This window comes from Otolemur garnettii, unplaced genomic scaffold (assembly GCF_000181295.1).
Source record: "Otolemur garnettii isolate 467f Iridium unplaced genomic scaffold, OtoGar3 scaffold00001, whole genome shotgun sequence".
NCBI classification, from domain to species: Eukaryota; Metazoa; Chordata; class Mammalia; order Primates; family Galagidae; genus Otolemur; species Otolemur garnettii.
This window is the reverse complement of record NW_003852396.1, coordinates 26,589,744-26,604,412: the sequence shown is the minus strand read 5'-3', so window position 1 is coordinate 26,604,412 and position 14,669 is coordinate 26,589,744. Positions and strand designations below refer to the sequence as shown.

Below are 14,669 nucleotides of genomic sequence, written 5' to 3'. Positions count from 1 at the left end.
AAAAAAAAAAAAAATAAATAAATAAATAAAATCTTGTCTAGAGATATGATCTGAGGAAAATAAAGTGACTTTTCTTTTTTGTTGAGACAGTCTCAAGCTGTTGCCCTGCGTAGAGTGCTGTAATGTCACAGCTCATAGCAACCTCCAATTCTTGGGCTCAAGCGATCCTCTTGCCTCAGTTTTTCTATTTTTAGTAGAGACAGGATCATGGCTGTTCTCAAACTCATGAGCTCCAGCAGTCTACCTGCTTCGGCCTCCCAGAGTGTTAGGATTACAGATGCGAGCCACCATACCTGGCCAACTTTTGTTTTTCTTTTTTAGTTTCTTCTAGCTCAGATTACATCTTTTTTTTTTTTCCCCAGATTACATCTTGAACTAGAAGTTAATATAGACTGTTTTCTAAAAGTTATCTCAATGAGATGATTATTAATACAATTAGGGAATAGCTGGTGACAGATCAGAGGGAAGTCCAGGGTCTGGTAGTGATGTTCAGTCTGCATTACCTGGCAAGCCTCTTGGGTAGAGTATTTAGTCCTTTTGTGAAATTAGTAAATTTACCATTAAAATAAAGGGATTGATGATTTCTTAGACTTCTTCCTGCCACAAAATGTCATGCTTAAAAGAAGTCTATTCATGAGTTTTGTTGGGTTTTGTAGCTTTTTTTATTTCTGAGACAGAGTCTTAAGCTATCGCCCTTGGTAGAGTACTGTGGCACCAAAGCTCATGGCAACATCAAACTCTTGGGCTTTAGCGATTCTCTTGCCTCAGCCTCCTAAGTAACTGTGACTGCAGGTGCCTGCCACAATGCCTGGCTATTTTGGTGTTGTTGTTGCAGTTGTCATTGTTGTTTTAGCTGGCTGGGTCTGAACCTGCCAGCTGCAGTGTATATGGCTGGTGCCCTACCTACTGAGCTATGGGTGCCACCTGGTTTTGTAGCTTTTATCTACCATAGGAGGAGCTGGAAGCCTTTGCTTAGTAATTCTAGTTACTATCACCTTATCTTGTTGGACCTGTCATGTTGTTTTTCATGGTAATTATTTGACCCTTGCTATATATAATGACCACAATAAAAGACCAATTGGCTCTTTTCACTAAACCTGTACCACCTGATTAGTGGTATCATTTCTTAATTTTACAAAAATGTATTTTACTGGAAGAGTATCTGAAATTCTGATTTCTCAGTTATTCTTTTATTTTAGTTGAATTCATAGCAGATCCAAAAAAGATATGTGTGAATATCTTTTCTTTGACTTTTGACTTATTTTTTAGTGCTGTTAGGAGATTGTCTACTTTTTAAGGTGGTTCAAATCAAATCAGTTGTTCTACCTCCAGAGAACAAAGCCTTGTATTGCTGTATGGGGAAGTAGGTTCTGATTCTGGGTACCTCTTAAACTTGGAATTTTTGTAAGATTAAGTTTGTTCTTCACTAATAGTGGTTTTCTCACCCATGAAATGTAAGTGCCTGTCCTTTCCTGTAATACCAGCCAGCTTGACTGTATCAGAAGATGAACTCTATATAATCTGGTTTGGTGATCTCATCCAGGTTTCATAATTTTAAATGTTATCTATTGATCTTTCCTCTGAACTCATATTCTTAGATCCAGTTGCCTATTCTTCATCTCCATTTGGCATCTAGTAGGTAATTTAAACTTGGTATGTTTAAAACTGAGTTTCTGATGTTCTAGCCCTGACTCATCTACTATATTCTTTTTTTTTTTTTTTTTAGACAGTTTCAAGCTGTCACCCTGGGTAAAGTGCTATCGTGTCATAGCTCACAGCAACCTCCCACTCTTGGGCTCAAGTGATCCTCTTGCCTCAGTTCTTCCAGTTTTATTAGAGATGGGGTATTGATTTTTTTCCTCAGGCTGGTCTTGAACTCGTGAGCTCAAGTAATCCACCCGCCTCGGCCTCCCAGAGTGCCAGGATCATAGGTGTGAGCCACCACCCTCGGCCTCATCTCCTGTTTTCTTTTACAATTTTTATTTATTTTTAGTTTTTATAACTACATGGTTTGCCTTGTTGAATCTTGTATTTTTTCTTCTGTCAGAAAATGACAACTCCATTTTCGTAGCTGAACCTTGGATCTTCCTATCTCCTATGTCCCATATCCAGTTTTTTGGCAAATACTTTTTGCTCTATGAACATATATTCATAATCTGATCACTTCTTACTATCTCCAAACTGCTTTTACCTCTTGAATTGTTGAAGTAAAGGTTAGTCTGCTTATGTACCCAGTGTGTTCTCAACTAACATCCTATCAACAAGAACCTTACATCCTATATTTCTTTCCTCAAATCTCTCTAGTGCCTTCTCATTTCATTTAGTAAAAGCCAAAATCCTTATGATTTCCTAGAAGGACTTTAGTGATCTGGCCTGGCCCTCTGTTACAGCTCAGAACTCATCTCCTGGTACTTCTCTAACTCTCTGTTCCAGCCACACTGACCTTCTAGCTGTTCTTTGAATGCATCAAGTTCACTTCAACTGAAAGTCCTTTGCACGTGCTGTTTCTTGGACCTGGGTACTCTCTCCTTCAGATAACTGCATGACTAGCCCTTCTACCTTTTTGTAGGTTTTTATTCCAGATATTTCTCAGAGAAACTCTCCTTCATCACTGGCTAACCCTTTTATAAGTTTTGACTCTCTTTCCCCCTTCTGTGCTTTACTTTTCTCCTTAGTATTTAAAATCACCTGGCGTGCTATATGTTTAATTATTTGGTTACTGTTCTGTTTCCTTCCACAAGAATGTGGGTCTCATGAGGGCAGAGATTTTTGGGTCTGTTTTGCTCACTGTTCTGTCCCCATTACCTAGAACAGTGCCTGGTACATAGTAGGCCTTCATATAGTTTTCTCTTTTTAATTTAAGTTTTTGAATAACTAGTATAATCCATGGTTCAAAATACAGTAGAACCTCTGTAAGTTGACCACCCAAGGGTTTGCAACAAACTGGTCTACATATGGAGGTGGTCAACATAACAAAGTAGTGGGCCTACTGTACTGGTATGTGCATATGGTGCACATCTGGTCTATGAAGATGAGGGCAATTTGAGGAGGTGGTTAGTGTAGGGAGGAGGTCAAGTATGGTTCTACTCTCTCTCTCTTTTTTTTTTTTTTTCTTTTTTTTTTTTTTTGAGACAGAGCCTCAAGCTATCCCCTTAGAAATTTTTCCATATCAGTTAATAGACAGCATCTCTGTCTTTTTTTCCTGCATAGTTTTGTATTGAATAGATGTATCGTATTTATTTAGCTTACTCCTATTGGTGAGCATTTAGGTTGTTCCAGTCTTTTGCTATACACACAGTACTGCACTGAATAACTGTATTTATTGTTTCGTATGACTGCTAGTGTATCTGTAGGGCAAATTCTAAGAAGTGGAATTACTGGGACAAAGAGTGCATACTTGTAGTTATAGTAAATATTGCAAAATAGTCCTCTGTGGGAGTTTTGTGGGTGAGCACCTTTTCCCGCCCATAGTTTAATGAATAGACTGTGCAAATTTGAATTTTTGCCAAACTGTCAGGTGAAAAATAGTTTTGCAGTATTGAGTTTGTATTTTTCCTATTATGAGTATGGGTAAGCAGTAATAAAGTCTTTGTTGAATGAATGGAATGCTGCTTAATAGCCAAAATCTGCCATTGAAACTGGCTCTCTAATCTGTGATTGCTCTGGGTGTTCCAGGTCTTGGCACAGACACACAGAGAAGCATTTGTATCCAACAGCCCCCTTCCCATAGAAATAGGTCTTGGATGGTATCCTTTTGAAAATTTACTTGTGATTTTTCTGCAATTGAATGAATTAAAAAAATAAAATTTTATTAATAAAAATTAATTTATCACATATAAAGTGTTCTTAATTCACTATTTCATTTTAGCCTCCTAACAATGCTGTTATTTTCCGGGTATCATTCTCCTTTGAAAGGGGACAAAATGATTGCCAGAAGGTTTAATTGACCTGTCCAGGTTCACAAAGCTTACACCTGGTGGATTGGGGACTGAAACTATTTTTTTAATTCTAAACTCACTATTTGTTTTTTTACATCCTGCTACAAATTTCATTGACAATATTTTAGATGCAGTAGAATGATAGTATAGTCCCAAGTTTAGCTTATTAGAAATTACCTCATATTCAATGATTTCTTTCCAATTGTAAGGCTCTTTTTTGACCTCTATTCATTTAGATTGGCAGGTTCATTTTGAGGGTTTAATGGAAAAAATGCCTATTATTCAGCTTGGTTAATTCATATGGTTAGCCAGTCAAGAAAAGTTTCGAAGAAATAATACTATTAACTTTCTCAGAGCTGGAGATAAATATTTTGACAATTTTTTAATTTAGTAAGCACTTTGCAGATTGAGCTAAGATATTCTCTTTGTCGTAAGGGAAAAGGAATATCTTTTTTGTGTTGTTCATTGATTTAAAAGTAACACATACTTGTAATGAATTGAAACAATACAAAAATATATTAAATATAATGTAAAAATCCCCTTGTTATAAAAAAACACTTAAATTTCTTCTATGCTTTTTTTTTTTTCCTGGAAAAATGTAGGATACATATATATTAAATAATATATATCTATATGTTACATACATATATTTATATGTGTATATAGTCAAATAATGGTTAGAATAATTGGTTAAGCTTTTGGAGATAGAAAGAAAAGAATAATACTTAGGATTGTACATTGTTGAGAAAACAGGTATTTTTATAAGTAGATTATAAATTGTTACAACATTTTTAGAGAACGATTTGGCAATATCTATGAAATTGTACTTACTTGTTCTTCAATTTTGCAGTTTTGCTTCTAAAAGTTTGCCCTATAGATGCAAGTGAGGATATATATCTGTAAAACATTGTTCATAGCATTCTTTGAAATTTCCAGAAGTTCACATTAACCTAAATGCTCATCAGTAGGACATTCCCTTTAAAAAAATTAGAATTATCTTTTTTCTTATTAAAAATAATGATTTATAATGGAAAAATTAGAAAACTGCCAGGCAAATAATAAAAATTAAAGTAAGCAGCCTAATCCTATCATCCCAGATATGCATTGTTAGCATAGTTATAAAAATTGGAATCCTATTATAAGATTTCTCTTAGAACTTGCTTTTTTTCCCACTTAATATTATACATTGTGATGGTTTTGTACAAAATAGAATAATTATCTTCTTTTTTAAAGGAAGCTAGGAATAAAGTAATATACATAGTGTGTTTGTCAAGAAGTGCTTTAACCAAAAGAGCCTGCCTGTAAGAATTTTGTTTCTAGGTTTACTTGTCTTTCATTACTTGACGATTCCCTGGCTTTAGTCATTAGTGGACCACTTTGATACCGTTACTTGTTTAATAATTTTTTTAAGTTCACAACTTTTAAGCTTATGTCCAAGGATAATCTGTGAAATTGTTCAATTAAAAAAATACTTACTGTCTTCCTTGTGTCAGACATGGCTTTAGGTACTGAAGATATAGCAGCTGAACAAAACAAACACTGCTTCCCTCATAGAGCCGACAGTTAGAGGTTGGATATGTGTGACAGAAATTTCAGTATGTTAGAAAAAAGTAAAGTTTGTTCATGTATCACTTAAAATCATCTCAAGTACCAGTGGTGTGTGCATCACACTTGGGAAATACTGTCCTATAACAATATAAAGATACGAGGTTCAACTGGGAACTTTGTATCTTTTAAGTAACTTTGCTTTCTGACAGGTTCATATGAGTAAGTGAAGTACCCTATTTCATAAAGTGCAGAAGCATAAAAGGAAATTAAAGGGACAATATCAGTAACAAAGGTAGAAGTAGAACTTAGGTTACTTGGTTGCTAGATCAGTATTCATTCCTTAATACTGATAACTGGTCATTAGAAAGGTCTGAGAAAAATAGAGAAGGTAGAATCAGTTGTAAAGAGTACAAGTAGGGAAGGAAGAAGAAATTTGAATTTTTAAGGACTCAAATTAAAGGAGCCAGTGAGGAGCAGTCACTAAATTAAATCTGAAAAGGTTTTCACCTTCTTTAGTTATGTTTTCTCTCTCTAAAACACTTTCATTTAATCTTTATTTTAATTAATGTTTTTACAGCTAAAGATACAGAGAGAATAGATTTCTTAAAAATGTTTTGACTTTTAGTGGAACATATGTTTAAAGGTTTATAGGACTAAGAGTTAGTTAATGGGCTTATTTTCTGTCATACCACTTATTGTTCTTTTTCTTCTCTTCCAGAATTTTATAGAAGTGAAGTGATTAAGAATTCCTTGGTAAGTTTGCTTTCTGATAGGTCCATATGACTAAGTATATAGCTCCTGTTGCATGAAATGTGGAAATGTAAAATAAGTTGAGGTTCAGCTCTGATTTATGAGACTTCGACAGATCTGCTCAATTACTGTGAAATCATCAGTTATTCGCTGGTATACCTTTAGTGCTGAGAACTTTCCTGGCACGTAATAGGTGCTTGATAAACATCAGAAAAAATTGACATTTTTTTTCTGTTAAAAACTTTAAATTAGGCTGGGGGTAGTGGCTCACACCTATATTCCTAGCACTCTGGGAAGCCGAGGTGGGTGGATAGATTGAACTCACCAGTTGGATACCAGCCTGAGCAAAAATGAGCCCCCTTGTCTACTGAAATTAGAAAAACTGAGGCAAAGGATCGTTTGAGCCCAAGAGTTAGAGGTGGCTGTGAGCTATGACGGCACAGCACTCTACTCAGAGTGACAGCTTGAGACTCTGTTTCAAAAACAAACAAACAAATAAAAACTTAAATTTATTGAAAATTCAAATTCTGCAGTTCTCTCACTTCTATTTGCTATAAAGAAGTTATTGACGTTTTGACTTGCTAGACAGATTAATAAATGATACCTTTGTTTGAACCATGGTTCTTTTTTTTTTTTTTAGGCACAATCTCATTGTGTCACCCTTGGTAGAGTGCTGTGGCTTCTCAGCTCACAGCAACCTCAAACTCTAGAGCTTAAGTGATTCTCTTGCCTCAGCCTCCCAAGTGGCTGGGACTATAGGTGCCCACCACAATGCTGGACTATTTTTTGGTTGCAATTGTCAAATTGTTGTTTAGCTGGTCTGGGCCGGGTTTGAACCCACCAGCCTGGGTGTGTGTGGCTGGCGCCGTAACCATTGTGCTACAGGTGCCAAGCCTGGTTCTTTTTTTTTTAAGGGAAGCTGTCTTGCTCTGCTGCACAGCGTGGGTGTAAGCTACAGTTCATAAGACTTTTATATTTAGGGCCTATGTGTAGGGTGGGCACTTTCACTTGGTTCTTAGTGTGATGGCATTGCTTAGTTAGAAAGCTGGAATTAGACTACTTTTGATAGCGTGTATGCTAGATATTTGCATAAATGGCTTGATTTATAAGGCTGTGTTAGAAAAAAGAAGAGCTTTATGGTAATGGCATAGCCTTTTAAGAGTCCAGGGCTACATGTCATTTGGCCCCTGTCCACTTTTTCAACCTTCCTTCTAATACTCTTTTCCTCAACTCACTGTGTTCCAGGCATACTTCCTTATTTCAGCGCTTCAAACATGCTAAGCTCATCTTGTTCCTGTTCCCTAGAATGCTTGTGTCCTCACCTCTTCACTGGGTTGAAGAGAGCTTTAACGTCTCAGCTATGCCACTTTAGCAAGGCCTTCTACAATCATTTCATCTAAAGTAGTTCCCTGGCATCATCATAGCTCACAGCAACCTGAATCTTGTGGGCCTAAGTGATCCTCTTGCCACAGCCTCCTGAGTAGCTGGGACGACAGGCACCCATCATGATACCCCGCTGATTTTCCTGCCTCTGCCTCCCAGAGTGTTAGGATTATAAGCATGAACCACCGTACCTGGCCCCGTTTTATTTTCTTTGGCACATTCTTCACTGTTGGAAATGCTTGCTCATGTGTTCGTGTTAACTGTCTTTTACCTGCTAGAATAAAAGTTCCATGAAAGTAAGAACCTTGCCAGTCTTATCACTGTAGTCTAGAATAGGATGGATGTTCAGTAACTATTTGTTAAATGACTAAGTGGGTATCTATGATGTGTTATATTTACAGAATCCTTTTATATATGTTATCCCATTTTGATCCTTAGGACTACCTATAAAATAGATGGGGCAGATCTTAAAGACACTGATATCCAGAGAGTTTCAGTGACTTTTGCAGTCTTACAACTGTAAGACCAAAACCCCAGTCCAGATTTCTGTTTTCAAGTCTCTACTACTCTTCCTTCTCCTTAGCTGTCTTTTAAATGTCTTTTAAACACCATAATAGATTTGGATCCTAGGCCAGATCTCATCTCTAGGGAATTCTAATCACCAGTAATGTTCTGGCTCTACTTACATTAAATAATACATGATAAATGCCTTCTACCATGCCCATTATATAATAGCTACTGAATAAATATTAGTTTTACCTTCTCTGCTGACTCAGGTGGAAACAGTAGTGGTCTGCAGACAGGGCTAAGGGTGAGTCTGGAGCAGATAGAGTAGAATTTTGCATTGACATATTCTGTCCTTTTTTCTGTAGTCAAACGTTTCTGTAGATGGGGATAGCTTCACCCCGGGTTTGTGTCGTAATGGACCATATGCGATAGTGGTACTTTAATGTCTTGTTCTACATTATTAGTATAGGATTCACTTGATATTCACTTCATTTCATGTCCACATTTCTAAACATCATCTCTCTGGATATTAATGCTTACCTTGAACTCCCTTTGGCTCGTGTCTTCAGTTGCTTTGGAACTGTCTATGACTTGGATACCTTCATCCCTAAGTACAGTTAGTCTGAATATTGTCTCCAAAGCATATTGTAGAATGGATTCAAGACAAAAGAGAGCATTGGACAAAAAGACAAGGTCCGTTTCAACTCAATATTTACATTGTTTCCTGAGTATACCGCTTACATCATTTGCTTGCATTATATATAGTTGTTTATGAACATTCTGTTTCTTAAAGTAGATGAATTTCCTAGAGGGCAGAAATCAGTATATTTTTGTGTCCACTTAGTTCCCAGTATACTTCTGTTTGGTAGTTATTGGGTAAATATTGATTTGTTGATGTTCCCTTTAAGAGTATTCTTTGAGATTCTGGTATTTTTGATAAGGATTCTTTTTTGTTTCTTTTATATTTTAACATAGGTTCAATAAACTTCATTAATTCTTTTCTTTTTGAGGGAACTCTTATTTATTTATTGGAGACAGAGTCTCACTTTGTAGCCCTCGGTAGAGTGCTGTGGTGTCATAGCTCACAGCAATCTCAAACTCAAGTGATTCTCTTGCCCCAGCCTCCTAAGTAGCTGGGACTACAGGTACCCACCAAAATGCCTGGCTATTTTTTCTTTTTCTTTTTTTTTTTTAAGAGACGGGGTCTGGCTCTTGCTCAGGCTGGTGATGGTGTATGTTCTTTGGAGCCTCTGATCGGAGACGGAGACGCAGGGGAAAGAACTGCAGATGGAATGATAATTGGAGGGAGGCTGAGACTCGCTGTGGTCGGCGGCCTGGCTAAACTTTACTGATTATCTTACATACTTTTTAACATTCAGTAAGAATTTAACACATATACAAAGAAGTGAAGTAACATTAGGAAGCTACCATTTAAGATTACAAATCAGTGTGAAGGCTGAGGAAAACATATACAATTGATTTTGTTTAGAGTAAAAACATAAGAGAGACTAGCTGTCTGTTCTTTTTAGCCCAAACTGAAACTAGAGATTATGATGTTAATGAAGGGGGAAGACAGAGAACAGGACCCAATGCTTGAAGACCGGTTTGTTCACCCCCAGCTGCTACCGGGCTGATTCTCCACAAGTTCTTTTAGAGAGACCTTTCTGCATATTTCTGCATATCTATAGGCAGGTACAGAAGCTCAATCTTCAAAGAAATGTTTCTCAGAATCAATCTCCTGGGGGAGCACATTGAAGCGAACTGCCATGTCTGAGCAAGGGGTGCTTATCTCCTACAGGCTGGTCTCCAACTTATGAGCTCAAACAATCCACCCTCCTCGGCCTCCCAGAGTGCTAGGATTATAGCTGTGAGCCACTCTGCCTGGCCCAGGCAACTCTTCTTTTCTTAGCTTTTTGCTAAATCATTGTGATTGGTTCAGATTAATGGGCATTGGTCACCATGGGAGTCAGCAACCCTTAGAGAATATGCCAGAAATGGCACATTGCTACGACCCTTCTTGCTGTCTGTGAAGAATCACTGCCAGGTGCACTGATAAACAGAATTTGTGGTTCTTTCCTTGCTTAAGATTTTGCATTTGTAGGCTATTGTGATATTTGATGAATAGAGTTAGTGGTTTGAATACTTTTCCCTTTTCTGGTTACCATTGTGCTTGGCACATAGAAGATACTCAACAAATGTTTCTTGAGTAAATGGTTCTTAAATAAATAAATGTATTTATTGCCTTATAAGTTATATCCTGAAACCCAAAATCCTCAGTTAGCTACTAAAAGATTAGGCAAAGATTTGAAGGCTACAAAAAGGCTTTGGGTAAATTTTCACTCTGGTGAACTAAGCTGGACTCTGATGGGCTTGTTAATATTCTTTTTTATTCACATAACTTTAAAGTGTAGAGTGTTTTTCTTTGTTTATATTTTGAGCTTGCTGCTCAGACCAGAGTGGCTTGATTTTGCCTCTCTTCATGTCAAAGGAGACATGGAAAAATAAACCAAGGTTAAAAAGAGTATTTTCCCCCTCAAGTTAGATAAATTGTCCTTATGTGCCAGTTCTGTGCTTCTTATACTAACTCTTGAATGCTTCAGATTAGCACTGTTCAATAAAACTTTCTACAGTGATAGGAATATTCTGTGCACTGTCCAGTTCAGTTACCACTGGCCGCTTGTGGCTATTGAGTGTTGAAATGTGGTTGAATCCTACTTTAGAACTGAATTCTAAATTTTAAAAAATTTAAATAGCCACATGTGACAACTGGTTATTGTAATGGATAGCACTAGATGTTTATGAAAGGCTTTCTTATAATCATTAGCAGGAAGAAATTTAATCTTTTTGTTTTTTAAAAATATTTGTACTCTTATGCCACTAGTCTCATTCTAAATCAGTGTAATAGCTGTTTGTATGGTTGTCTTAGCTTCTTTTATGTATAATACACCTCATGAAAGCAGGGACCTCATGTGCCTCATCTTTTTAATCTTTATAAAATCTTCATAGTCATTGTATTGCGATTTGCTTGAACTTGGCCAAGAAAGAAAATATTTATAGTACCTCTCCCTCTTCTCCCCCACACGATCCATAGTCAAATCTGTGTTATCGGTTGTAAGACTCAGCACTATTTTATTTTCACAAAAAATAATAAACACTTCTAATTAAACTGAAATACAGGACCTAGGGAATGGTCTTGTGTGAGTTGTAATTTCCATTTTTCTTATTATTTGGAAATTTCTTCATCCATTCTAGGGTATTTAGTAGTCTTTCTTTCAGGCTCACGGGGTGTGACCTGAGATAAGGGATTCTAATGGCAATCAAGTATTTATTTCTTTAAGTCCTAAAGAAAAGTTGGATGAGAGCATTTTCCCACTGACAATTATATGCTTTCCTTAATACCAGATTCATCCCCCTTTGTTCTATTTTTGTGTCTTTTCTGCCTACATAAAAACTTAATACTTCTTACTGAAGTTTGATACATACAGTAGAGTTTACAGATCCTAGGTATATAGCTTGTTGAATTTTCTCAAATTGAATACATCCATATAACCAACACCATGAGCCCATGAGCACCCCACGACCCCCCTCATCCCCTCTTCAGTCATTGAAACTCTCTTGGCTTTTAACACCATAGATTAATTTTACCTGTTTTTGAGCTTTATATAAAGGAAATCATATATTATGTATTCTTTTTAGTTGTCCAGCTTCCATGTGTCAACTATATTGTAAGAGTCATTCTTATTGTGGGGTATGTATTTGTGGTTGATTTGCTCTGTAGTATTCAGTTATATGGATATAACATAATTCATTCATTTATATCAGTATGTCATCCTTGGTAGATTGCTATGGCATCACAGCTCTCAGCAACCTCAAACTCTTGGGCTTAAGTGATTCTCTTACCTCCATCTCCCAAGTAGCTGGGACTATAGGCACCCACCACAACAGCTGGCTATTTTTTTGTTCCAGTTGTCATTGTTGTTTATCTGGCCCAGGCCGGGTTCGAACCTGCCAGCCTCAGTATATGTGGTTGGTGCTGTAACCACTGTACTACAGGTGCCGAGCATATTCGTTTTTATATTGATAGGCACTTGGTTAGTTTTTTGTTTTGAGCCAGTGTGAATACTGCTGCTGTAAATGCTCTCTTATTTGTCTCTTGGTAAATATAATGAGGGAATGGAGTTGCCAGGAATATGCAAATGGCCAGCTAAAGCTGCCTAACAGGTTTTCAAAATTATTTCATTAAAAAAATATATATGCACACACATATATATGATATTATGTATACATATACATATATAATTTATATTTTATATGCATATTTACATATTATATATATATATTTTAGGGAGGGACAGAATCTTACTATGTCACCCTTAGTAGAATGCTGTCACAGCTCACAGCAACCTCCAACTCTTGGGCTTAAGCGCTTTTCTTGCCTCAGCCTCCCAAGTAGTATTATATGTATATTTACATATTATATATATTTACATATTATATATTATATTATATTTACATATTATATATATATTTAAGTGCTTTTCTTGACAGTAGTCTCACTACTTTTATATATTATACATATATAATTTATATTTTATATGTATATTTACATATATATATTTTTTGGGGGGACAGAGTCTCACTATGTCACCCTTAGTAGAATGCTGTCACAGCTCACAGTAGAATGCTATCACCCTTAGTAGAGTGCTGTCACCCTTAGTAGAGTGCATCACAGCTCACAGCAACCTCCAACTCTTGGGCTTAAGCGTTTTCTTGACAGTAGTCTCACTACTTTTATATATTATACATATATAACTTATATATTATATAAATTTACATATTATATATTTACACATGTAATATGTATATATCATACATATATAATATTTACATATTATATATATTTTAAGTGCTTTTCTTGACAGTAGTCTCACTACTTTATAATATTATACATATATAATTTATGTTTTATATGTATATTTACATATTTTATATATATATAATTTTGGGGGGGACAGAGTCTCACTATGTCACCCTTAGTAGAGTGCTGTCACAGCTCACAGCAACCTCCAACTCTTGAGCTTAAGCGCTTTTCTTGCCTCAGCCTCCCAAGTAGCTGGGACTATAGGTTCCTACCACAACGCCTGGCTTTTTTTTGTTGTAGTTGTCATTGTTGTTTAGCAGGTCCTGGGTGAGGTATGAACCCGCCAGCCCTGGTGTATGTGGCTGGAGCCCTAACCATTGAGCTATGGGCGCTGAGCCTTTATTTTTTTTAAGTTCTTGAATTAAAATTGTTGATAGATATGTTTGAATCTAAATCAAGAGAGGTATTTTTACCTCTCACTTTTAATGGTAATTAAACTTAGCACATGTAACACCCAGCAGTTGTGCCTAACTGATTTTTGTACATCCAAGAAAGGGCTGATAAGAAGAATCTACAAAGAACTCAAGCAAATCAGCAAGAAAAAAAAATCAGAAATGAACAAAAACTTTTCAAAGGAGGATAGTCAAATGGTCACAAATACATGAAAAAAAGTTCAACATCTCTAATCATCACATAAATGCAAATCAAAACCATAATGACATATCACCATATCCAGTGAAAATGGCTCTTATCAAAAATCCCCAAACAAGTTTTGAGGCAGATGTGGAGAGAAAGAAACACTTATACACTGTTGGTAGTACTACAAACTAGTACAATCCCTATGGAAAGTAGTATGGAGATTGCTCAAAGAACTAAAAGTAGACCTATAATTCCACTACTAGGTATTTACCGAAAGGAAAAAAAAAAGGACATTTTATCAAAAAGATAGTTGCACTTGAATGTGTGTAGCAGCATAATTCACAATTGCAAGGATGTGGAAACAACCTAAATATCCAGCAGTACATGAGTAGATTAAATGTGGTATTTATATAGCATGGAGTACTACTCAGCCATGGACACAAAATCATGATCTAGTATCCTTTGTAACAACCTGAGTGGACCAGAGACCATTCTTCTAAGTGAAGTATGGCAGGAATGGAAAAACAAACACCGTATGTATCAATACTAAATTCGAACTAGTTGATCAACACTTATGTACACATAGGGAAGTAAAACTCAGTGGGAATAAGTGTGTGTGGGGTTGGGTTAATCCACACGTTGAGGGCATAATGTACTCATTCTGGGTGAAGGGCACACTTACAACTTTGACCCGAAGTGTACAGAATAAACTATGTAACTAAGACATGTGTACCCTTTTAATATTCTGAAATTTTTTAAAAAGAGAAATAAAGGAGCAGCGCCTGTGGCTCAAAGGAGTAGGGCGCCGGCCCCATATACTGGAGGTGGTGGGTTCAAACCCGGCCCCAGCCAAAAACCGCAAAAAAAAAAAAAAAAAAAGGAAATAAAAAAAGAAAGATGAAAAGAATTGACACTTGATGACTGCCATCTGGTGGTCAAAGAGTGTAGGATCTTTTTGAAAGATCTTTTTAAAACCAGAATTCATCTTTTAATGCAAAAACAAAAAGGGTACATGTTAGAACTGATGATAAGGCTCGGCGCCT

The 14,669-nt window shown here is 36.4% G+C and overlaps 1 protein-coding gene across 1 annotated transcript in view; it reads left to right on the top strand.

Moving 5' to 3' along the window:
• Window positions 1-14,669, top strand: part of UVRAG (UV radiation resistance associated) — a 322,439-nt gene that overhangs the window by 35,055 nt on the left and 272,715 nt on the right. Inside the window, exon 3 of the mRNA XM_003780887.2 lies at window positions 6,205-6,239. Coding sequence (XP_003780935.1) covers window positions 6,205-6,239 — 35 coding nt within the window. The remainder of the gene's footprint in view (window positions 1-6,204; window positions 6,240-14,669) is intronic.